This window comes from Chelonia mydas, chromosome 4 (genome assembly GCF_015237465.2).
Source record: "Chelonia mydas isolate rCheMyd1 chromosome 4, rCheMyd1.pri.v2, whole genome shotgun sequence".
Taxonomy (NCBI): Eukaryota; Metazoa; Chordata; order Testudines; family Cheloniidae; genus Chelonia; species Chelonia mydas.
Window position 1 is genome coordinate 137,633,786 of NC_057852.1, and position 25,557 is coordinate 137,659,342.

The following is a 25,557-nucleotide window of genomic DNA, read 5'->3' on the forward strand; positions in this document are numbered from 1 at the left end:
GGGTGTCTACACTGCTGCTGGAAGTATGGCTCCCAGCCCACGGAGACAGACTTGCGCTAGGTCAGCTCCAGCTAGTGCACTAAAAATAGCGGTGTGGACAATGAGGCATGGGTGGCAGCTGGGGCTAGTTTCCAGAGTCCAAACCTGCCTGACCTCCTGGATCTGAGCTTGGGTGGCTAGCCCATGCCGAAGCCAGTGCCACAACATCCACACTGCTATTTTTAGCTTGCTTCCACTTGCAGTGTAGACATACACAGTATTCTTGCCAGCAAGTTAAAGAAGTATGGGCTGGATGAATGGACTATAAGGTGGATAGAAAGTTGGCTAGATTGTCGGGCTCAACGGGTAGTGATCAATGGCTCCATGTCTAGTTGGCAGCTGGTATCAAGTGGAGTGCCCCAAGGGTCGGTCCTGGGGCCGGTTTTGTTCAATATCTTCATAAATGATCTGGAGGATGGTGTGGATTGCACTGTCAGCAAGTTTGCAGATGACACTAAACTGGGAGGAGAGGTAGATACGCTGGAGGGTAGGGATGGGATACAGAGGGACCTAGACAAATTGGAGGATTGGGCCAAAAGAAATCTGATGAGGATTAACAAGGATAAGTGCAGAGTCCTGCACTTAGGATGGAAGAATCCCATGTACCACTACAGACTAGGGACCGAATGGCTAGGCAGCAGTTCTGCAGAAAAGGACCTAGGGGTTACAGTGGAGGAGAAGCTGGATATGAGTCAACAGTGTGCCCTTGTTGCCAAGAAGGCCAATGGCATTTTGGGATCATAGAATATCAGGGTTGGAAGGGACCCCAGAAGGTCATCTAGTCCAACCCCCTGCTCGAAGCAGGACCAATTCCCAGTTAAATCATCCCAGCCAGGGCTTTGTCAAGCCTGACCTTAAAAACCTCTAAGGAAGGAGATTCTACCACCTCCCTAGGTAACGCATTCCAGTGTTTCACCACCCTCTTAGTGAAAAAGTTTTTCCTAATATCCAATCTAAACCTCCCCCATTGCAACTTGATGTATATGTTGTATGTATAAGTAGGGATGTATAAGGGATGTATAAGTAGGGGCATTGCCAGCAGATGGAGGGACGTGATCGTTCCCCTCTATTCGACACTGGTGAGGCCTCATCTGGAGTAGTGTGTCCAGTTTTGGATCCCACACTACAAGAAGGATGTGGAAAAATTGGAAAGAGTCCAGCGGTGGGCAACAAAAATGATTAGGGGACTGGAACACATGAGTTATGAGGAGAGGCTGAGGGAACTGGGGATGTTTAGTCTACGGAAGAGAAGAATGAGGGGGGATTTGATCGCAGCTTTCAACTACTGAAAGGGGGTGCCAAAGAGGATGGATCTAGACTGTTCTCAGTGGTAGCAGATGACAGAACAAGGAGTAATGGTCTCAAGTTGCAGTGGGGGAGATTTAGGTTGGATATAAGGAAAAACTTTTTCACTAGGAAACACTGGAATGCGTTACCTAGGGAGGTGGTGGAATCTCCTTCCTTAGAAGTTTTTAAGGTCAGGCTTGACAAAGCCCTGGCTGGGATGATTTAATTGGGGATTGGTCCTGCTTTGAGCAGGGGGTTGGACTAGATGACCTCCTGAGGTCCCTTCCAACCCTGATATTCTATGATTCTATGATACCCTCAGACCAATTTATACTCCTGGGTTGAAGTTCAAAGACTCAACCTGGAATGGGGTGAGTCAGCAAAACTAAGGGCTGGCCTATGTGGAGAATTATTCCACAATCATTTAATCCTCTAGACAGCACTTTGTTCAAGAATAAGAGCATTCCCATGTGGAGTTAATTAGGAATAGTTAATCATCTTTAACTTATATCTAACTTAAACTCATCTACCTTATTCTGGATTAACTTTCATGTGTAGATAAATGACATCTGCATTCTCAGTCAGGCTGGTAGAAGCTAACACTGTGATAAATATTATCCTCATTTTACAGGTGGGGAAACTGAGGCACAGAAGTTGTGACTCTAGCTGGCTGGAAAATGGTGACTTCTTTCAAAAAATGTATTACATTTTTGGTGGGGGGGGAGGGGAGTTATTCTGAATTTCTTGTAATGTGGACCTGCTCTAGTTGTTGCTTACCCAAAGTCACACGGTGAGTGAGTAACAGAGCCAGGAAGAGCATCCGGATCTCTTGACTCTTGGGCTGCTGCATTGTCCACCAGGCCAGTTTTCCCTTCTTCTTAATCAGTAACTCACAAAGAGCAATAATGCCTGGCATTAGGCATAGATAAACGTCACTTGCTATTAACACCATATCACAAGAGCAGCTCCTTTGCTCACCCTTCCCGGTATTCACACCCCTTTCACTATGAGGATTCATGTGTCAGTCAAGACCTGTTGCTGTCTTTTCTTGGCTACATGTTCTTTCTTTTTTCACCATCCTCTGTTGCTTGCTTTGACATGCACTGACAAGTGTTTGACTGGGGGATTCCTACATGAGAATCCCTGTGGCTGATGACTGTTCCCTCTTCACTGAACAGTTGGTTGACTCTGTCAGCAGTCATGCGGAGGGAGAACGCCTTTGGATTTTCCCTTTCACCTGGCACATTAAGATGAGGAAATTTTACTGCTGGTGATGACAGCACCTTGCGTGTGTGTCCTGGCAGCATGACAAGCAAGTGATGGAAGAAATAAAACTCCAGCACAGTACAGCACCACCCTTTTGCTGCTTTACTCAATATATTTTTAAATCCATGCTTTAACTGTGAATGAGCTTGATGTCCTAAGCCACTGCCCAGAAATGTCAGGCATTTAATATCCAGGCTCCTCTAAGGATCATCAAGCTTAGTACATGTAAATATTAGTGGATGCATAAGGGGGTCATTGATGATATAGCCTGGACCTAAATCCTCCTCATACAGGAGAACACATTCTGGTTATAATAAACGGGGATGCAGTGAAACTCTGCACCAAATTCTCCGCTGCTGACACAGGGAGCTTCAGTTGTTACTTGTATTCCCCTAGCACCTACAGCGTGCAAGGCACTGTCCACACCCACTTGAGGACACAGGCCATGCCCTAGAGAGCTCACCAGCTAAGGCAAGCAATACACCAATGGCTCAAGAGAGAGTTAAAACATAACAATCAAAATGTATACATCTTTGTAAATAGACATCCACACTTCCCAGGTGCCCCTCATCCTGCTAAATATGAGCTGACTCACTTCTTGTCATCATCACAGCAGAAGAGGGTCTTGAGAGCAGTTTGAAATCAAAGGTATATCTATACTGAAGTCGGAGGGGTGATGTGAGCTGGACAAGGCCACCTGAGGCCCTGGATAATTACTTGAGTGGCTAGACTGCGCTGAGGTCCATGCTGTGGCTTCACTGCTATTGATACCCAAACTAGCTAGCTTAAAGCTAGCCCAGGTATGTCTGCAATTACCCCACCAGCTGCGGTGGAGGCATACCCTAGGTTCATGGTCTCCTCAGTCACGTCAAGGAAGGTGGCGTGTGTGTAAAGGACAGCAAGGAAGAAGGCGTGAAGACAATTATAAGGAAGCAGAAAAATGAGGATTGAGGCTAGTATTCAAATTCCACCTCCCAGCATGAGCAAGTCTCACTGCACCTCAGCAAAATTCACCCCCAGGAGAAGGCAGGCACTGTTTCCTGCATTGCCTTCCTTCGGGGCTCCCAGTCCAGGGTCCGTAGAGTCATACATTTTAAAGCCAGAAGGGGGCATTATGACCATCTAGACTGATCTCCTGCATAACACAGGCCATAGAAGTTCACCAAGTGACTCCTGCATCAGGTCCATAACATCTGTTTGAGCTAAAGCATATCTTTTAGAAAAACAACCAATTGTAATGTAAAGACTTGTCATTGAAAGAGAATCCACCCCATTCCTAGATAAATTGTTCCAATGGTTAATTACCCTTGCTGTTAAAATTTTACATTTTTATCTCTAGTCTGAATTTGTATAATTTCAACTTCCAGCCACTGGATTTTATTATGTCTTTGCTAATTTAATGCTGTTAGAAATCTTTTCCCCCATAGGTATTTACAAACGGTGATAAAGTCACCTCTGAAATGTCCTGCAAATTATGGCTGCTGTGGGCAGGGATGCACTCATTCAGTGCACTCCCCCTGTCCCCCCACAGCCAGCGTTGCCCCACATCACTTTCCTGTCCAGTCCTGTCACAGCACCCTGATTTACACCAGCAGAATCTGACACAAACCATTGATTGTGTAGTGGTAGTACATAATAATTATGTTACTATGGCCCTAGTCAGGGCCAGGGCTCTCACTTTGCTAGGTGTTATCCAAATACATTCAAAAGACACAATCTCTACTGAAATAGTTTACAACCTCAGAATGCCGTTCTGAAAATGTTGCAATAGACTGCACTATGAAGAATGCCATCAATTATAAGGAAGCCTGCTTATTATTTCTCTTTTGAATTACCATAGCTCCTAGGAGCCCTAGTCAGGAATCAGAATCCCATCGTGCTAGGGACTGTACAAACACAGAACAAAAAGATGGTCCCTGCCCCACAGAATTTATAGTCTATGTAATCTTTTGGTATTCCTAGATAACCTATTATCCTCATGTCAAGTGGAGATGTGCAGTGGGGGGAAAAAAGACTTCACTACAAGAGGGCTATGTTAAAAAAAAAATCCACTCTAGCCCCCATCTTCCACTCCAGTATAACCCCATACCTCTTAATTTAATCTTAAACATGAGCCTCCTCTGGGTTCAGAAGTGAGTTTCTCTCTTTGGGGATTTGAACAGCAGTTAACTGACAAAATTCTCCTTAAACGCTAATACGACCACTTTCAAATTGGAAGGCAGTCAAAGGGCAGTGGTGATTTTAAAAAACAAAACCCCTACAAACCAGTGACCCAGTATTTCGGAATCATCACAGGCCTTGAGTGACTCAGAAGGGTTTAAAGGTTACATGTCTAATAAACAATGCTGAGATTTGACAAGAAATTTCCAGACCAGACCAGTGGTCCATCTTAGTCCAGTATTCTGTCTCCAGCCAAGGCCAGCACCAGAGGCTTCTGAGGAAAGTGCCTGAACCCCACAGAAGGCAGATGTGGGATAATCTGCTCACTATGTTAGTTCTCCTCTTGGTATCAAATAGTTAAAGATTGTTTTAAGCCCTGAATCATGAAGTTTCGTATGAATTGTAACCACTCTGGACATTGCTGATATCCTCTGGCAGTGAGTTCCATAGCCTATGCGATTCTAGGCAAAAGTATTTTCTTATCAGTTTTGAATTTGCCACCTCTTAATTTCATTGAATGTCCCCTTGTTCTTGTATTATGGGACAGGGAGAACAGAAATTCCTGGTCTACTTTCTTTAGACCATACTTTGTTTTATATACTGTTATCATGTCTCCTTTCATAGGTCCACAGTCCCAATCTTTAAAATCTCTCTTCCTATGAGAGTTTTTCCAGACCCTTGATCATTCTCATTGTACTTCTCTGAACATCCTCTAAATCTTCAAAATCCTTGTGAGATATGGTGACCAGTACAGTACGCAGTATCCAGATGACACTACACCATTGATCTATGGCATTGAGATATTCTTTGTTGTTCTCCACCCCATTCATCGTAACATCTTGTTTTCGTTTTTGACTGCAGCTGCCCATTGGGCAGAGGTCTTCATTGAGCTATCTACAGCGACACCCGGGTCCCTTTTCTGAGTTGGTATGGTTCATTTAGAACCCTGTACAGCAGTGGTTCTCAAACTTTTGTACTGGTGACCCCTTTCACATAGCAAGCTTCTGAGTGTGACACCCCCCCCTTATACATTTAAAACACTTTTTAATATATTTAATTCTGTTATAAATGCTGGAGGCGAAGGCGGGTTTGGGGTGGAGGCTGACAGCTCGCGACCCCCCATGTAATAACCTCGCGACCCCCAGTTTGAGAACCCCTGCTGGACAGTGTATGAGTAGTTTAAGTTCTGCCCCTTCTCTCTTCTCTTCTCCCCGTCCCCCACCCCCGGTGCATTGATTTTGCAGTTATCAACATTGAACTTCATTTGCCATGGTGTTGCCCGACCTAGCTTGTTTAGGTCTCTCTGAAGTTTCTTTGTGTCATCTGCAGATCTTTCCATCTGACTACTCAGCTCCCTCACCAGACCATTAATAAATCTAAGGTACTTGCGGATAAGGAGGACATTAATAAACATTAAGGAGCTGTGTCCCTATCTCTCTGAAGGGAGAGATTGCACAAGTAGCTCCTTCATGTTTAAGGCCCCAGTTCAGCAAAGGACTTAAGCACAGGCTTAACTTTAAGCACGTCAGTGATCCCATTCCTGTGCTTAAAATAACACACGTCTTTAGGCCCTTATTCAGCATGATACTTAACTTCTCTTGTAACGTGTGTGTTGCTAGAGTTTTGTGTCATATTGACTTTAGGCTATGTCTACACAACGTACCTATTAGCGACACAGCTGTGCCATAGAGCCATGCTGCTAAAAGGCATGCAGGGTAGCTTCTGTTTGTTGGCAGGTGTTGAAAGGAGGCACCTGGGGAGAGCTCTCCCGCCAACAAAATACTTCCACCTCCAACGAGCGGTAGGTTCACACCACTAACTCTCCCTTATAATGCACTGCGGCGCAGGAGACTTCAGTCAAGTGAACCTAGTGAGGCACGCAGCATCTGTTCTTTTTAGGGTCCCAGATCACTTCCTTGTCAGTAGTAGCATCCCAGTTTTACAGATGAGGAAATTATCACAGAAAGGTCACTTGTTGAAGGTCACTCAGCAAATCAGCTGCAGAGTAGGAGGTAGAACCCAGGAGTTCTGCCTCTCACTTTCCTTCTCTAACCACTAGATCACATTTTTAACCCTTGCGAATACAGTGTCTCTCATTGTCCCTCACTTGTGGCTGGACCACAGAGAGGTTCATGAGTCTCTTACAGCTTTTGAGCTAACAGACCTGAGTCTTTTAGCTCAGAAATAGAGATCTCGAGGTCCCAGGTTTGATCCTGGCTGCCAGCAACCCACCCAGGGATGCTGCGGTACACTTAACGTTTAAAAAATATAACTAAAGGAAATAAGCATCAGATTAGTTACATAGGGAGAAATGAGAATGAAATCAAACTGGACCCCAAGGCCAGGCTAGTTAGAGAACAATGGATGTAATTCTTCTTAATCAACAAAAACTAACAGCACAAGAAAGAGGAAGTTACCCCACAAGGCAGCAGATACTTTAACTCTGGGTGTATGTTAAGAAATAAAAAGGTATTTTAGGCACTTGAACTTGTACAAAGATTCCAGACCTATCGATTTCACTGCCCAGATGCTATCCTGTTTAACTGTGAAATGACCTTTGCTGAATGACTCCTTTGGTAGAATCCATGCTAGGCTTGCGGTGTTTTGCTATCTTTTAGTTGTGTGTCAGTCCTAAGAATAAAAGGAAGCTGCCTCTCTCTCTGCCTCTCCCTCTCCCCCCCCCCCCCACCCCCCATCCTAACATATATCTAAAAACTGGTGTACAGTGAAGCATTGTACATAGAAGGCCATCCAGAGTTTAGCTGGACATGGTATGAAAAGGACTTCCTTCTGGGTTATCAATTATCATGCACATCCTTTCACAGTATTTTCCTGGCTACAATACCAATTGCCATAGCTATTGCAAAGCCTGGCTTTTTTCTGTGGCATTGTTTGTGTCTCCCCTCCCCAGTCTTTACAGTGTAAAACCACGTAAATCCTCCTTGTGTTGGCTTTTGTACATTTCATTATTCATCTGTTTGTCAAAGTAATCTCTTTGGACAAAAGATATTTCTGTTCCTTTCACTGCAATTTTATTTCCAGACAGGACTTGCTTTAATCGGCAACCCTCTTGTCCACACAGGCCTCCTGTTCAGATTCAGTCGTTTTATCGGGGTGATCAGAGCTTAGGTAAGGAAATGCAGTGAAAGCCCAAGGCTGGGCTAGGTGCGTATGTGAGTGAGGACAAGCTAAACACTAGCTAGGGAGTAGAAATGTTGTGTCATGTATTTCTCAATGGTCATAGCTGCTTTTATAATGTAACTGTTTCATTTTTCTTTGCCATCAGTTGTGTGGTTGGCACCAGTTGGCTGTTTTTCCCTAAGCCACCTCGCCTGATATTTGTTAAAATACACAAGGTGCCACAAGTACTCCTTTTCTTTTTGTTAAAATGCAGGGCTCCGATCAAAATGTTTCCTTAGCTTCATTGGGGGCTGTTGGGTGATTCTACTTGGCGTGGTTAGCTTAGAACGTCTCTCGTACTCACATAGGATATGATCTTCCTGTGAGTTTAGTGGTGATGAAATGGGCGGGCGTGATGGCCCTTGAGGGCAAAGTCCTCTGTTTATCCGCAGAAGAGGTACAGCCTGCACGGCAGCCCTTCAGCCATACCCATGACCCACTCCCTGCTGGGGTGGAGGCGGCCCAGCACCTGGGCCTGCACCTTATTCTCTCTGAAATCTTTGGTTTCACCTCAGTCTGTTTGCTTTGCTTTGTCATGTGCTGTGCCTTTTCTTTTTACCCATACTGGTTTATTCTACAGCGTATGACCACGAAAGGAGGGATTCCACAAATTTCCCGTTTGTGAAACCACTTCATGTTGGTCGGTTTCTCTCTCTCCAAGAATGAAACAGAAATGCACCGATAAATGCTCGTTAAATTTATAGCCCCGTTGCACTGTAATGTTTAATCAGTGCTACGTGACTGTGTGCTTCAAAGCAGTGTACAAGTTCAATGCAAGGTGAATCTTGTCTAAAATAATCTGGAAGTTCATTCAGAGGTGAAGGCAGCAGCAGCTTCTCACAGACGGGCTGGGGTTAGTGAGAGGTTACCTATTTCTTCCCTTTAATATGTAAACAAAAGAAAAATGCTACTTGCAGTGAACTTGGCATAGTTCTAACAACAAGAAAAATAATTGTTGCATGATTAACTGAAAGCAGAATCTGGTATCCTGCTGTTGCTGTCACCCACCAGTTAGAGTGCTCCTGGATAGAAAATTGATAAGCAGCATCTTTGGGGTTTTATTCGAGTATGTGCATCAAGTCATGAGTTTCCCATGCATGAGAAAGGAGGATCATACCTTCTGGATGGTCCAGATTACCTCACCCTTACATTGAGTAGTACCTTCCTCATTGAATAATCCCCTTGAAACCAATGGGACCATTCACCAGAGTACAATATTATGCCATGTGAATAAGGGTGTTGGGATTTGTCCCTTAGGCATTCCAGAGCCCCGTTTGCCTAAGTATCTAGGCACTTCATCATGGCTGCACTTGTCCAGTAGATGCTGAAATTTTAATGGGGGACATTAAAGTCTTCCAAGAAGCTCAGCCCATCTCCAAAAATGTGTATACAAAACTTGACTGCTATATAGTCCCATATCTTAGATTTACTGCAGAAATGTCACAACATGGTAAAATCGTTTTTATCAGCCTCTAAATCAAAAACAGGCTTGCTACGAGTATCCAGGTACCGTAGGTTCATCCAGCATATCCTCCACTAGAAACTGGATACTTAAAGCTATTTTTCCCCTTTTTGCTATTTTAGGGTTACCTGTGAAGGCTGGGTGACACACGTTAGCTTGTTGTAGGATTGCTGCTTTGTGAGCAACATAACTTGACTAGTAGAATGAAGGAGAGAGAGTTTCTGCATTTCGAGTCATCTGAAATGTTGTTAGTAAATAGGTCTGTGTGAATGTGTAGATAAAAGTACATGTAAGTCGTTGTGCAGTAACTGGTTTCTAGTTATCAGGAGCCTATTTTTGCTCAGAAAAGTTGCCTATATCGCGGCGACATGTGGGAGGGGGCATGCAGGGGGGTTACAGTGGACGAGAAGCTGGATATGAGTCAGCAGCATGCCCTTGTTGCCAAGAAGGCCAACGGCATATCGGGCTGCGCTAGTAGGAGCATTGCCAGCAGATGGAGGGAAGTGATTAGTCCCCTCTATTCAGCACTGGTGAGGCCACACCTGCAGTATTGTGTCCAGTTTGGTCCCCCCACTACAGAAGGGATGTGGACAAATTGGAGAGAGTCCAGCAGAGGGCAACAAAAATGATTAGGGGGCTGGGGCACATGACTTACAAGGAGAGGCTGAGGGAACTGGGGTTATTTAGTCTGCAGAAGAGAAGAGTGAGGGGGGATTTGATAGCAGCCTTCAACTACCTGAAGGGGGGTCCCAAAGAGGATGGAGCTCGGCTGTTCTCAGTGGTGGCAGATGACAGAACAAGGAGCAATGGTCTCAAGTTGCAGTGCGGTAGGTCTAGGTTGGATATCAGGAAACACTATTTCACTAGCAGGGTGGTGAAGCACTGCAATGGGTTACCTAGGGAGGCGGTGGAATCTCCATCCTTAGAGGTTTTTAAGGCCCGGCTTGACAAAGCCTTGGCTGGGATGATTTAGTTGGTGTTGGTCCTGCTTTGAGCCGGGGGTGGGACTAGATGACCTCCTGATGTCCCTTCCAACCCTATGATTCTATGCAGGGTTACGTGCCACCCAGATTTGCTGCTTGGTTTGTACTGAGCATGTTCACACTGACTGCACATGTTCAGTAACATCTGTTGAAGCTGCTGCCCTCACTCTGCCCCCCCACTTCCCATCAGCAGGTAAGGGTCATCTCTGCCTGTATTTGTAAAAGGTTTTTTTTGTTTGTTTGTTTTTTGTTTTTTTGTTTTTTACAAAAAAGGACGATTTTCAAGTTTCTAATAGTACAAATAAATAAACAAGACCAGAGAGTCGGTTTGTATGGATATAGAGAGAGCATGGGAACTGGAATCAGTTCTTTGGTTTTGAGCTCTGCCAATGACTGGATGTGTGGCTATGGGCAAGTCATGTATCCTCTGTGTTTTCCCCATCTGTACTGCGGGAATAGTAAAACCTACCTCAGAGGATTTGTTATGGGGCTTTCGTTGCTTGTAAACCACCTGGGGGATGCTTAGATGGAGACACTATGTATAAGTGCTAAATAGTAGTACTTGTTTTGTTAAATTTTGGTCACTACTGACCTGCACCAAAGGTCAAAGACGGCAGATCCCATTTCCTGTCCTCTAACCATTATACTTCCCTTCTGAAAATCTTTTCAGTGTATAAGGGCGTATTTTTTGTAATTACTTTAAAAAATGAATTTTAAACTTTTGTCTTCTTCCGAATTAAAGGGCTCTGGTTAACAGCTGAAACATTCAAGGGTGAGCGCTCTCCTTGCCAGCTGCTGGTGCCCTTCTTAGGTCTGTTATTGTAAAAATGGGGATCGGGTGATGCAAATAAGGTACAGGAGAGTTTGTGGTTTTAAGAGCTGTCAGTATTTCCAGTCCTTACCTTTTTTTTTTTTTTTTTTCCTGATGTGAACTCCGTTTCCATAGAAATTGGTCTGGAAAGGCAGCCAGCAGCTGAGATGGAGAACTCTCTTGCAGAGTTCAGGGCTGGCTGACAACTGCAGGTGCCAGTCTGCAGAAGCCAGTGACAGACTTTAAGAACTCCTTGGCTCCTAAAGTCTGAAGAAAAAAATTTAAAGAATGAGAAGGAAGAATAACTCCTAAAGATGTTTTCCTTGGTGTGTCTCTCCCCCCCCACACCCCCCTTCCACTTTCCTGGCAAATCCTGCCTTAAAACTCCTTTCTTTGAGCACTTTCACTGCTAATCTGCACTGTGGCACAACACACTTCCTCTCTCACCGTAATTGTATTGGGAGAGAAAAGCAAGTGGAATTTGAAGCGCAGTACAACATCTGAACAGGGGTAGTGGGGGAGGTTGTTGGAATTACAGTAGCACTGGGAGTCAGAGCACTGGATTCTCTTCCCAGTTCTGCCACTAAACTCTAGTATGACTCAATTCTCTCATGTGTAAAATGGAGATGATAATATTTATCTACTCTGCAGGGGTGTTTGGAAACTAAATTTAACATTTACCAAGCACAGAGTGTCTCTTGGATAGAAGATGCTGTAGAAGTGAATCGTATTATTAAATAGCATTCCCCGAAGAGCAGTCTTTCTATCTCCTTTTCTGTTGTCCACTCCCATATTGTCTGTTTGTTTTATTTCGATTGTAGAATCCTAAGGGCAGGAACTTTGCCATCTTCTTTACCTGGAAAGACGGTGCCGCATAAATAATTTGATGGGCGTGACCATTTCTCAGAGTGCAAATTGGCTAATAAATCCAGCGCTGTGAACTCTTGTTAATTGCCCTTTCGGAATATTCCCTAGCCAATCAGCTGTCACTAGAGCTAACTCGGATTTTTTTAACTTTGAAATTCCAATTTTCATTAAGTTTCTCATGAAAAATGTTCACCCCTTTTCAACCAGCTCTAGATGTCACTTTATAATGGCTCTGGAACCTTGAGATTTCCCTCGAATTTGCTTTAGCGTTCCATGCAGGCACCAGTCCAGTTACTTAGTGACTGAGGCCTTGATCCTGCACCATTAAAGTCACTGAGAGCTTTGCTATGGACTTCAAGGGGCATAGGATCCATCCCTAAGAGAATTTCCAAAAATCTTCCAGATTATCACCAGAATCTGACAAATTAATTCCTGCCCATGATCTCATATTGATCTGCCATCAGACTTTTTGAATTCTGACCAGAGTTATAGCTCACCTCCAGTTCTTCAGTTTAGTCACACAGGCTACTGGAATGTCATTTCTTTTTTGCAAACATGCTTTAAAGATTCCAGAAATCAATAAATTAATACTTATTAACCAAAAAAACAAATGTTATTTTTTCAAAAAAACAGAGATCATTTACAACCAAAAGCACACAATAAACCATATAAATAGCAGCATGTCTAAGATTTTAACAGGAATCTTGTAATAAACCTCTGAAGAAAACAGAAGATCTCACACTGTAATTTCACTATAGCTTCAAAGTAAATGGAAATCCAGGGATATTCATCCCAATAAGTTATGAACATTTACAGATGGAAAAACAAAAAACCTTTATATACAATGTGCAGACGAAAATGTTTCTGGAGTCCTTCCACTGGAAACCCAATTTAAGAAATACAGAATCTTATAAACAGGCAATAATGGGTCCAAAAATAATCCAGACTGGACAGAATAGGGTGTGGTCAGTCTCAAATTTTGCTCCATTAAATTCTGGCCCTTCCGCATAACCCTTCCAGATTTTTCTCTTGTTGCTTCCAAGAATTGTTTCATTTAAAGAACTTAAAAGAAGACAGAAAAATTCAGAGTATTAAATTAGCATCCTGACTTTCTAGCATACGTACAATTTACTTTCTCTCTGTGCCTGGATTTTCCATTTGTAAAATGGGGATAATAGGACTTTCTTACCTCACAGAGGGTTGTGAAGTTAAATGCACTGAAGATTTTGAGACACTCAGATATTGTGGCAGTAGGGTTCATAAAAGAGTTTGGTTGGAATCCTGGCCGGACTGAAGTCAATGATAAAACTCTCTATGCCTTCAGTGAAACCAGACTTTCACTCTTTTCTTTTTCACAAGAAAATGAACACACACCAAATTCCTGGTGCCTTTTCTTCTTAGTGCTAACTTCGTCCAGACTCTCAGTTACTTCTGCAATCAAGGAGTTTTTCTTTATCTCTAAATATTATTTTCCCAGTAGGAATAATTGAAATGTCACCAAAATCAATTATTTGAATTTGCTTCTCTGTGCCTGCTGATCTTGGACTCTCTTAGGGCTTTTCAACGTTACAGAATTCTATATTGCTGACAACGGGTGGAGCTGGAACCAATGAGGAGCGTAGTTTAGCTGCAAACGTAGACAAGGACAAAAACCATCGTCAGCACTGATTCAGCTGTATTTATTGCAATCATCTATTGCCAAGCAAGGATGATTCTTGTTAGTGTAGACAAGACCTTATGCGGTGGTTCTAAGGGTTCGTTTGAAAAAGTCCTGACCTTGCTTTGGGCGGGGTTCGATGACAGGGTGGTAAGAAGGCAAGTTCTTTCTTTATACTAGAACCCGCATTGTTGCTATCCGTTGCGCAGGTCCACTGGTGACAGCAAGGGTGGGAATTTTTAAGAAAAGCTTAGTGTTAAGTAGCTTAACTTAAGAAGGTCTTTGGGCAGCATGAAGACTAAAAAACTACTGGTACGTAGAAGGCAGCAAGCAAAAGACTGCTCATCCTCCTTGATGGGAGCAGACAGAATAAAGTGGAGACACCTGCCAGTCCATTCTGGCCAAAGGCACGTGTGACTGGTGAGTACCTGAATGGAGAGGGTTGGGGAAGAAGAGATGCTGCAGCTTTTTACAGCTGGGTCCAATTTCAAACTGCAGATGTAGATCCCTAGTGTATAGAGACGACTTCTGTTGTCTACTAGCCTCTATCTTGAAGACCAAGAACAGGGCTGGGAAAATGACCCTATTTTAGGTTTAAGAGCCAAAGCATTAGTGTTAGACTTGTGTACCAGATGGTAGTGGGAGGGTGTTAGGCTGATCTGAGCCCTGGCATGTCAGGTAAGTAGAAGACCTTGATCCTATTCAGAAAAGCCTCGGCTAATATACCCTTCTAATACAGCTGTTCCTTTTTGCTTATCCATTCGCACACTGAATCCACTCCCTCCCCTCCCCCCCCGCCCCCCCCCCCCCCAAAAAAAACAACCCTCATTCTGAGGCAAGATTGCAGGGACCTGTTATTGGCACCGCCTAGATCCAGGTCTGACTCTTCCAGGCACCTGACTGTCTCTTGCTTGAAGATGAATCGAGTTCAACTTGATGGAAGAAATCCAGGATAACTGTGTTCAAATTTGTTTAAACGGGTTAAAGGATTTGCCAGTTAACGGACTTTAGTCATCTTTACCTTTTCAGCGTATTTTTTGCTAATGGTGTGTGTGTTTGTTTGAATAGTGGTTAGTGCACCTCTGAGAGAGGCTTGTCAGGGAATAATGTTTCTGGGGACGCCTCGCAGACTGGCTTCACTATGATACACGATTCCCGAGCACCGTGGAAAATCAACAAACTCCTAATAGAGATTAAGCCTGTATCTCCTGCTGTACAATGACTGGAAGGGCAGTAGGAGTGTGGAAACTAGAATTTTCCCTAATTTGGACTTTATTGAAGGGGAAGTTTATTTTCTGCTTTATTATCCATTTCCTCTCCCCATGAGTAGTTGACACATTTAAACTTTGCATCTGTGTTGGCAAAGGAGCTTCTTTTCCAGTCCTCTCACTGGTCTTGCTGCTTAGTCCGAAAAGAAATAATCTCCGCACAGTGGGGCTGTGAGTGGTTTCTAGCATTAGTTTATCTGTAGTTTTATACATTTGTTTTTACTCTTTTAAGAGGCTCAGGATGACTCTTGTGGAGTTGAAAGAAAGTGAGATGTCATCTTCAGGGGTATTATTTCTACCATCCTGTAATTGAAAATCCATGAGGCGGCCACCAGGTTTTGGCACCACTGTGCTATGGCGACGGGCAAGTACTGAGATAATTACATGTAGTCTTGTTTTACAGAACCCAAATGCACAGTCCTGCTACATAACTGTCTCCTTAGAAGGGGAATGGTGGTCAGGAGTCAAGAAATCTGTCCCTGACACAGATTTCCTGTGTGACCGTACGCATCTCACTTAGGGCCTGCTCCTACTCAGGTTAAAATCAATGGAGATTTGCCTGCTAGTCGATGGGAGCAGGACTTTCACTTGTGTCCCTTTGTTTCCCCATCTGTAAAATGGGAATAAGAGCACGTCCCTACTCTCCCAGGGTGAGCTTGTGTGTGAATTTGCTCATGTTCACAGAGCACTATAAGATTCATAGGCAGAAGGCTATGGAAAGTCAAAAGCCTTCTTGTGAATTCGAGGTAGCATTGTCTTTGGGTGCTGTTTGTCAAAACGGTGCCAGTTCAGACAAGAAATATATTTCCAAAAAGTCCCAGGGAGACCAGAATCTGAGTGTGGAGTCTGAGTGTGATTTGGGTGGCTGAAATTCACTGGCTGATTTCTGTTTATTTATGTATATGTCATTGCCCATTCTGCCATGCAGCAAACCCAGAGGTGAGGTATATCTCACACCTTCAGCTTCATCGGGTGGGGGAAGGGCCTTCGTGGTTCAGGGATCCCATCTCTGGAACTCCCTCTCTGGGCACATCCCGTAGAGGCTCTCTGTAGATGGTGCAGGGCCTTTCTGTGCAGATCAGTTTTCACCTTAGACCTCATGGTTTTCCACCACATCTCAAATTCCCAGCCCCTTTTGCCCATTTTTCTTTTTTCTTTCCAAAGTGGCTACTTCTCTCTGGGCTATCAGAACCAGTTTCATCCTCTTGCCTGTGATCGTAGCGTTGGACAGTGCCCCGAGGCTGGTATGAGTTGGGTGGAATCCATGCAGGTCAGAGTCGCTAGCGAGACAGAATGAGCAAGTTCCCGCTGCAGCTGTGCTGTCTATGGGTTTAAAAAGAACCTGATCCTTTTTCAGGCCCTAACTTTCAGGAAGGATTGAAATTGCTCTCCCCTTCCAACTATTGCAACTCTGCAGAGAGAGAGCGAGAGCGCGAGCGTGTGTGTACTTCTTTACCTCCATGGTGCACTAGTGCCGATGTGCCTCAGGTGAGCAATCACTGATCATCTGCACGTAGCCCGGGAGACGTACGCTCTGCTCTGAGTGCAGTTAGTGCAGTTTGGTAGCATAATAGGAAATACTCCTCTTTCCCCCCCCCCCCCCCTTTTTTTTTTTCCAGTGTGTGCGCTGTCGAGTTTGATTTATGGACTTGAAAAGTAGACTCTTTGGTTTAAAGAATTAATGGTATTTGCATATTTTATTTTGGAATTTCCCCCAGAAGGCACATACTGAACTCTGCGAGCGGTGGGGCTGCATGAATGTCTGTGCACAAACCTTTCTTCCCCGCCCCTTTAACTTTCCGATTTAGCTGCAGAGGTGAAAAGTTTAAACAGTAAAACCAATAAAACTACATTTATATGGCAGATAAATTGTCTCAAGACAGCTCGCCCATAGCAGTAAGACTTCCTACTTCAGGGCCTCCCTCCCTCATCGGCTAAGGAATACAAAACACTCCACTTTACAGCAAAGCTGTGCCATTGTACAGACACTGCAGATGCCTTCAAACTGTGCCATATAAAGAAGCCAGAGTCCAGAGGTGTAAGCCTGTCCAGCCCATGTACCCCCAGGCCTGCCAATCTCACAAGATGGATGTGCTGTAAAATACACAGACTACCCATCACTGTTGCGTTTTGGCTCTTGTCAGTCTCGATCGCTGAGGGAAGGCCCAGACCTAGCAATGGCATTTGCATACATATAGGATGTTTTTTTATTTATTTTATTTTTTTTAAAATTCGCTGGTCGTGGTCCCTAAGCAATGCATGGAACTGGAGATGTCTAAATTACACACCAGATTGGACTAAAAAAAAACAAACAGCTCTCCCTTCTATATCATCCAGACTCACTCTGCTAAAACTTCCAGCAAAAGCCATAAGCAGATCGGCCTTGCAAAGTGTCTGGAAGGTCAACAAATTCAAACCCTCTCACCCCAGTGGGAGGAAGGTACCTTCCCTTGAAAATGCTCACTGTTCGAATCTGGCAGCTGTTAGCATGAGTGGCTGGGATGATCTCAACATGGGGAGAGTGGCGGGGGGTGTAAAGTATCCAGGACTCAAATGGGAGGATCTAATCCACACCAGCACCTTGAATTACATTCTGAGTTGAAGTAGTGGCTGGTGCAAACTACCCGCCATGTCATACACGCCCTGCAAGACATGCCAATAAGTAAGCAGCTAGCAACCGAAGATGAGAACAGTCTTTGCTTTTGTGGCCCCATGCAGAGAGCACTGCAGAAGTGCCCACGGATGAGGCAAGGTCCAGCCCCCGAAAAGGAAACTCTTCACCAAGCTTAGGTGAAAATAGCACTCTTGGCTTGTTCACTGTCACCCAGTGGCTGGCCCTTTAAGAGGAGGTGGTCTGAGCCCCACTTGTGACATGGTTAGCCTGCCTCCCGCTCTGGGACCCAGTAAGGCCTCTCGGGTAAATAAGGAAGAGGCCTGGGTTGCTGGGGAGAAAAGGAAAGATGCCAGAGAAGGAAGCAAGCCCTGAGCATTGCTGCTCACTGGAGAGCAGGGAGTAGTGCCGGGGAGCCCAGCGAGGAGAGACTGAACAGAGCCTGGGAAGGGCTGAAAGCTGCCAGGCCCCAGGAAGGAGCTGTGTGGCAGGGAGTGGGATTTTGCTTGGGTTATCATACAAACCCCCCAAGAAGGAGGGCTGCTGGACTCCTGAGCCAGTGGGGCAAAGGGCTGGAACTATGGGGCCAACGGGTCTGTAGTCGGTAACAGACTGAATGAATAAGATCCCAAAAGGCGAAATCTTATGAGAAGGATTCCGGTCTTAGAGTCAGTTATTGCAAAGAACGCAAGAGGGAACTGAGGAAGTACCTGCAGGGCCATCCCAGGCCACCAGGAGGCACTCTGGGATGGCACCCATCCACACACGCCTTAACAAAAAGCAAGGGGCAGGTATCACGCCTGTCTCCTCAGGACATTTCCCCTAGCTAGCCATCATCACCTCTGTCTTGCCAGGGTTGGGTCTTAGCCAACCAGCCCTCATGCAGGTCCCAGGCACGGGAAGACACTGGGAAAGCAGATACTGCACTTCATCTTGGAAAAAGATGAAGACTAACTACGTGTTCCAGACATGTTCCTTTGCAGACTAAATACGTGTTCCCTTCAGGAGGCTCCAGCTTCAACCAGCCACGACTTGGAAGCCCAACTCTGACTTTTCAACTTCTGTTCAGCTCCTTTCCCCTTCCTTGCTTCCCCTACATTTAAAAATGAGTCTCCAAACCAATGTGCTGTTTAAAAGAACACACTGTGCTGATGAAACTCCCTTTTCTGAGCATCTAGCCAAGCGCAAGCTCTCCCAAGTCCAGTGTTTGCCGAATACTACTGCTGCTCACACTCGTATCATCTCCACCCTCAGACAGTTCCGCTGTCTGCCCAGCGTTACAGTGTCCAGAAGAAAAATATCCTCCTTGATTTTAACACCTATCCATGCGCTTGCTGTAGCGTACCATATGCACCTCGGGCCAGGTACTGTTGTGTTCTGGTGTCTTCAGCAGAGTTACTTTGGATTTACATCAGTGTCACCAAGGTCGGGATCTGTGTGTTGGTCTCTTTCCATTCACACCCTCTTGCCTGAGCGCTGTCGCCACTGCAGAACTTGTCATTTGGAAGAGCTCCCTGTATCCTTCCGCCTCATCACTCTCCAGCTGTCTTCAAATCTCCTTTGAAAGCCTCATCTGTGCCTCGCTGTTTTTCTCTCCCTCCGCTTTGGGATTTTATTTCAACTCCATGCATGTCACTGCCTGGCTTGGTGGAGGGTCTGGAGACACCAATTTGTATGGAAGCAAAGCTGTGCTGTTTTGTGTCTGTGTGCGCCCTGGCAATTCCTATGTCGCTGAGTCCCGAGCTGTCAGTAGATATTATGGTCCAGTATATATATGATTTCCTGGCAGACTCAATGAATCTGAAGAGAAGGTTCTGACCCCATTATTCTGCAAATGTGTGAAACGAGAACATGAAATCATATTTAAGCATTTATCTCTTTAAGGCTTTTGAATGTTTCTGTTTGGAAAAAACTCCTGCAGTTGATGTTGAACTTCAGTTTGCCGTTAACACTGACCTACTGTATAATGGCGCATAGAATTGAGAGATGGAAAAGACCTATAAGCTCCCGTCTAATCCATCCCTCCCCCCCTCAGCGCGGGATTGTTCCCCACAGTCTGTTTTCTTTGCTGTGACCTACATAGTCAAAAAGAATCTTGTTGCACATTTTTGTTTTGTACCTTGAGGTCCTCATGGAGCCAAATCCCCTTTTTTGTGTGGTGGGCTGTGTTGTTAAACAGCACTAGAGCCCGGAGGAAAACCATGGAGACGCAGGCACAATGGGCTCTCTATGGTCCTGATTTACTTCATGACGGTAACTGCTAGATAAAGTAGCTGGGCTGTTCTTCTCATGGGATCTGCCGTGGCTATAGGGGTGTTGAGACCAGGGGAAGCGAGTGGGGAAGTTTGCAATCTCTCCTTCCTCCCCACCCCCAAAAAAAAAAGTCAGGATAAAAGCTAGAACGGGGGGCGAGAAATTATGCATCCATAATTTTCCTGTTTAACCAGCACCTTAACTTTCATATGAGTAGGACAATGGTAATGCCTTTTTCTAGGAGAAGGGTTCTCAACCTGGGGGTCGTGAGCACCCTGCTCTTTCCATATGGTGAAATGTCCTTTCTGGGTCTCAGCTAAATGAAAGGAAGGCTCCCCATATGGAAAAGAGGGTCCTAATATGAAAAAAGATGGAGAATCACTACAGTAGGATAATTCAGTGTCCTGTGAAATAAGACAGCGCAAGGGAAAGTAGGGGTTGGTCTTAGAAATATTGAGTAAATTTCTACTGCTGGAACATGGTTTCCCCCGATATACAGTTCCATTCATCAGAGCAGTTAATTTAATAAAATCCTTTACACATATACAGCACAAAGGTTTTTGTCTCTCAGGATCCCAAAGTGTGGCATGAAATGTCAGTCATGAAGGATCGCTGAAATGCAGCTACTTATCCAAAATGAATTTTTCTTCTATATTTTAAATTCATTATACCAAATTCATTTGAAAAAAACACTTTTTTTCCGTTTCTCCAGCCGGCTTGTGTTATGTGGCCTTCTGATGCAGAATGTGCATTAAGCATATTGTTGGATGCACTGTCATTCTGATTGTCATTTTGATTGAAGTTAGGGTGTAAAAGGCACGTCTGATCATAGTTCTGCTTAATTAACACCCTCACTGCAGCCAAGATCTCAAAGTTTAAAAGTGCAGCATGGGGAAGAGAAGCTTAAGCATCTTTGTGTCTGAGGCGGGAGCCAGACGCCATCCAGAAGCCTTGACATTCATAGAGGATAAACAGTGTTGTCAAGTATGACTGCAAAAGACAATCAAATTATGTCCACGAAAGATGTGGAACTGAATGTCAAGTAGGTGAACTTGAATGTCAAATATTTGAACAATGCAGCATACGTCTCCAAGGTGGGAGGGTGAAAGATCCCAGATGTCTTTGATTAGTCACTGATCTTTGGAGTTTAGGGAGGAGAGTTTGAACGTGTTCCTTTGAATCCCAGGTTTGAAAGAGGCTCTTGAGAAAACTATTCCATTAGCATGATTATTTCCTCACCCAGGATCAAGGTTAGCAGGGTCTTTGTTGACAATGGGCAGCCATCAGGGTTTAGAGGGAACACCCGGCACAGTGCAAGTGTGTGCATGGCACATGCATGTGTTGATTTTATGGCTTTGTGAAATGGTTCAGATAAGAATGTACTACTCTGCACCTTTGTCCAGTGCTTCAGAACCAGGATTCTCAGACATCTGTGAAACCATCTGTCTTCCCTTCCGGCCTCCAGTTGGAACTGCCAGGACATTCCACCCAGAAACGGAACGGCTGGAAAGCACCTGCGCAAACCAGTCCAGTTTTGTAGACACATTATGCTTTGATAATGTCTGAACTTTTGGGCACCTACCTCCCCTCCACTCCACAGTAGTGGAGACCTTTGTAAAGCTCTTGGAATACTTCCAGCATGCTGTAATAGAGCTAGGCGACATTTTTTGGACAAATCGTGTATTCACTGAAAAATGCAGTTTTGGTGGAACTGAAACTATTCGCAAACTTGACCCAGTGGTTTCGGCTGGGGTGAGGTGATTTTTTTTGAGAGTTAGCAAACTGGGTGTGTGCATGCCTATATTTCCCCTTGATAACTTTCAGTCCACTGATTGGGGCACTTGCCTGGGATGTGGGAAACCCAGGGGATTCTGTTTTCCTATTGACGTGGTTCCACTTTGTATAAATACTTAAATGTTCACTGGGCCAAAGAGAGAGGAGAGTGAAAATGCCTCTCTAGCCTGAAGAGCAGCTCTGTGTGAGCTTGAGAGCCGTCTCTTTCTCCAACAGAAGTTGGTCCAGTAAAAAAATACTACTTCTTCCACCTTGTCTCTCTACAGCCTGGTGATTAAGGCACTCAGCTGGGCACTAGGAGAGGTGGATTCTAATTCCTCCTCTGTATCCGGGAGCAAAGATTTGAACCCATATCATCTTCTACCTTGCAGATGAGGGCTTTAATAGCGCACTGGGCTGGATGGACCTTTGGTCTGACCCAGTATGGCTGGTCTTATGTTCTTAGGCTATAGAGCCATTCTCTCTCTTTCTCTGACCCACTGAGAGAGAGAGAGAGAGAACAGTGCACCGCAGAATAATCTGCAGGTTGGAGCACTCACCTGGGAATGGGGAGAGCTGGGTTCCGGTGCCTGATCCAGAGTGAGGATTCAAACCTGAGACTCTCATTGCAGGTGAATGCCCTAATCACTGAGCTAAAGGTTATGACAGACAGATGGACACACACACACAGAGTGGTTTGCTGGGCCTACCAATTTGCAGACAAATTCCAAACATTTTCAGAACCAAATATTTTCCCTGATTTTTTTCGGTTTCCTGGATGAACTGAAAAACCAGTTATTCACCTAGCTCTCCTCTGTAATGTGTGTGACTGGAAATATCTTCCTTGGCACAGTTCAAATGAAGTATCAGGTAATGTAGTTGAAGAAGGGAGGAACTTAATATGACTTTAACATCTGTATATGGATGGTCTTGTGATTATGGTAACAGGACACCGGGTTTCTATTCCTGGCTCTGGCACTGACTTGCTTTGTGAGTCTGAGCAAGTCAGGTAACCGCTGCATGCCTCAGTTTCCCCTCTGTAAAATGGAGGTAGTGTTTACCAAGCTTGCTAGGGATGCTGTGAAACTAAATTAACTCAGGTTTGTAAAGCATTTTTAAAATTCTTCTCCAAGAGATCCTGCTAGCCTGATCCCTTGGTAGCTTTTAGTTGGAGCCTCTGATCTTTTAAAAAAAATGTATTCATCACATGACGGGTTTGTTTGTTTGTTGCAGCTTCTAGATCTGTTCATCCAGTGGGACTGGTCGACGTATTTGGCTGACTATGGGCAACCCACATGCAGATATCTTCGTGTGAACCCAACGACAGCCCTTATCCTGCTGGAAAAGTGAGTATGGCTCAAGACATTCTTTTGATGGTTTCAACTGTTGTACTTGCTTTAACAATGCATTTCATTATTCACACTGACTGCTCTGTGCTGATCTCAGGTAAGCGGAAAATTGCTTGCTAGCAGATATGCCTACGTTCAAAGGGTCAATCTTGCACTGGTGTGTGCAGTGGAAGAGTCCCTCTGGCAGCCAGTCCCTCTATTTCACACTAACTGGAGCTGCATTCTACGTATCACCATGCCTTCAAGCAATTTCTATTCTATATAGGTTGTATACCGATATATTTTTAAATTGGGACACACATTCTGCTTTACTTTGAGCAGTTTCCTCATAGTATACGTAGCTTCCCCTGTATATGTGTGTGTGTGATGTGGCCACCAAAAGGAGTCTTATAAATTGATACCTTTTAGGCTTTCACAGCTTTGCATGCGATGATGTGTTGTTAATGGGCTGCAACGACCCTGTAGGGAAGACTAGACAGTTTCACACTAGGGATGCTAAGAGCTCCCAAGTGGCTGTGCCTTGAGGTTCGTCTTTAAAAGACATGATCCTTCTGAAGATCTGGGGCAGCCTGGAGAGAGAGCACCCTTTGCTTCCCTCGTTCCTCAGCTGTAGGCAACTCCAGGTGGCTAGGGCCAGTAATGCTAGCCACCCCTACCTCCCTTAGGCACCTTTGAAAATCCCAGTCTAAGTGTTGAAAATTGCTGGTTACCAGTGTTAGGGTTCACCTCCACCTTAGATGCCTGTGTTATTTTTGTAATACCCCCAACGTATTTGAAGGCTGAATTCTTTTTGCATCTTGCTTCGCACGGCCCTTCAACTGCTTACCAGCAATCCTCAAAAAATATGTACCCTGACATCATATGGGTGGGAGTAGCGAATTCCGCACAGAATTGTAGTGTGGCCCTTTATCTGTAGTACGGGGGTTAATTGAAACTTGTCAAGTGTACAGCACTGTACATAGATGCTGAGTATTATTCAGGGCATGGTAATAACCATCTGCATAAAAGGCTTGGTTCACACTGTGGCAACAGCAGTGCTTTAGCAGGATGCAGCTCACCCCAGGCAAAGTGCTAGGCAAGTGGGAGCTGCAAGGTGCACATAAATTAAGTGACTGAAATCGATGGAAAGTGAGGAATCCACTCCCTGGTCAGTCAGGAATTAGTCCGCTTAGCTGGAAACCCTTGGGAGGGGAGGGAGGAGAGCTCCTTACGCTTGGCACTTACAACACACCTCACCCATGTCTCCATATCACCCGTGCAGCATTTGAACATCAGTCCTGTGTAACGCGTATTTCTTTCAAAAAGCCACAACAAATAATTCCACCTGCCAGCGTCATGAGACTTGCCTCATTTTGATCAAGTCAAAGTGAGTTTCACATGTCCAGTTGATTTGCCAGACCACACCCCTGTGCATCAAACAGCTTGGCACATACCTCAGCTAAGTGATTGTAAGGTTCATGCTGACATTCACATGCTTGGTTCCGCAGCCGCATTTACACCCCCCCCGTCAGACTCTAGGCCCCTTGTGGATTCTGTGTATAACGTAGAGCTGACTCCATCTCGCATCACCAGTCCCATTGGCTTCTAAAGCGTATGCTGTCTCAATGGCTCGTGAGGAGTTCCACACTGAACTCCAGTCATTGACTTTACGCGTGTACATTTCCTCTCCTCCCCCAGACATCGAGACTAGAATTCCAGCCATACCTGTACGGAACTAGCTTTGCCAACAGGACAGTCTGATCTGCTGGTTAATTTTTTTAACTTATTTTCATGATTATCTCTTTTCCTAATCTCACCTCTTTCGTAGGATATCGCGAGTGTAAGTATGCTGCTCGTTTGGGCTTTTACGTTCACCTTGCAATGAATCCTTTATTGTTTGATTTAAGTGGAGCACTAAACGATCTAAATGCAAGCTCTATTTGAAACCGTTCCCCCCGGTAACACTATAGTCTCAAATGCACTAAATACAACTAAAAGAGAAGCTTTTACTGTGTCGCTTTTTTATGGATTAATTTCAACAAAAGTTGACTCAATCTGAGGTGGTGTTGGCTGGGATGGGGATAAAGTTTAACTTTCCTTTATTTTTGTTGTTAACTCTCTTATGGTCGTGCCTAGAGGCCCCATTGTGCTCAGTGCTGTGCAGACACATCATAAAAGGGACAGTCCTTACTCCAAAGAGCTTACGATTCCAGAAGCACTGTTTGGCCACTCAAAAAAAAGATTGCTTTTTTGGAATGATAGAGTACAACCCTCAACCAAAATTCTCTATGCGTGCTTTTGCTTTCCATCTACTACAGAATCAGGAATTTTCTGCAGCCTGATGCTGAAATGGACTTGACCCATGAATTCAGCAATTTCACCAGAACACTGATGACTAACCACATGGGACTGAGTGAAAACACGTAGTTATGATCAAACTTCGCCCTCAGTGCTGGTGTGAACCCTCAGACATGATTGGGACTCTAGAAGGCACATTTTAAATACAAAATTTGGCCCTTAGGAATGTATGGAAAGGGTTTTAAAAAAAGAGGGTCTTTAGATTTTTCTAGCCAGATAGAGGTGAAATTACTTTGTATGCATGGGTTAATATG

At 44.6% G+C, this 25,557-nt stretch overlaps 1 protein-coding gene across 5 annotated transcripts in view; it reads left to right on the forward strand.

Moving 5' to 3' along the window:
* EXOC6B (exocyst complex component 6B) overlaps positions 1-25,557 on the forward strand; it is a 448,390-nt gene that overhangs the window by 413,215 nt on the left and 9,618 nt on the right. For 3 of the 5 annotated variants that reach the window (XM_037898400.2, XM_037898398.2, XM_043544952.1), the window contains one exon: positions 22,851-22,963. In XM_037898400.2, coding sequence (XP_037754328.1) covers positions 22,851-22,963 — 113 coding nt within the window. Of the gene's footprint in view, positions 1-22,850; positions 22,964-24,773; positions 24,786-25,557 lie in introns of all 5 variants that reach the window. The other 2 variants (XM_037898402.2, XM_037898399.2) reach the window with 1 other exon arrangement.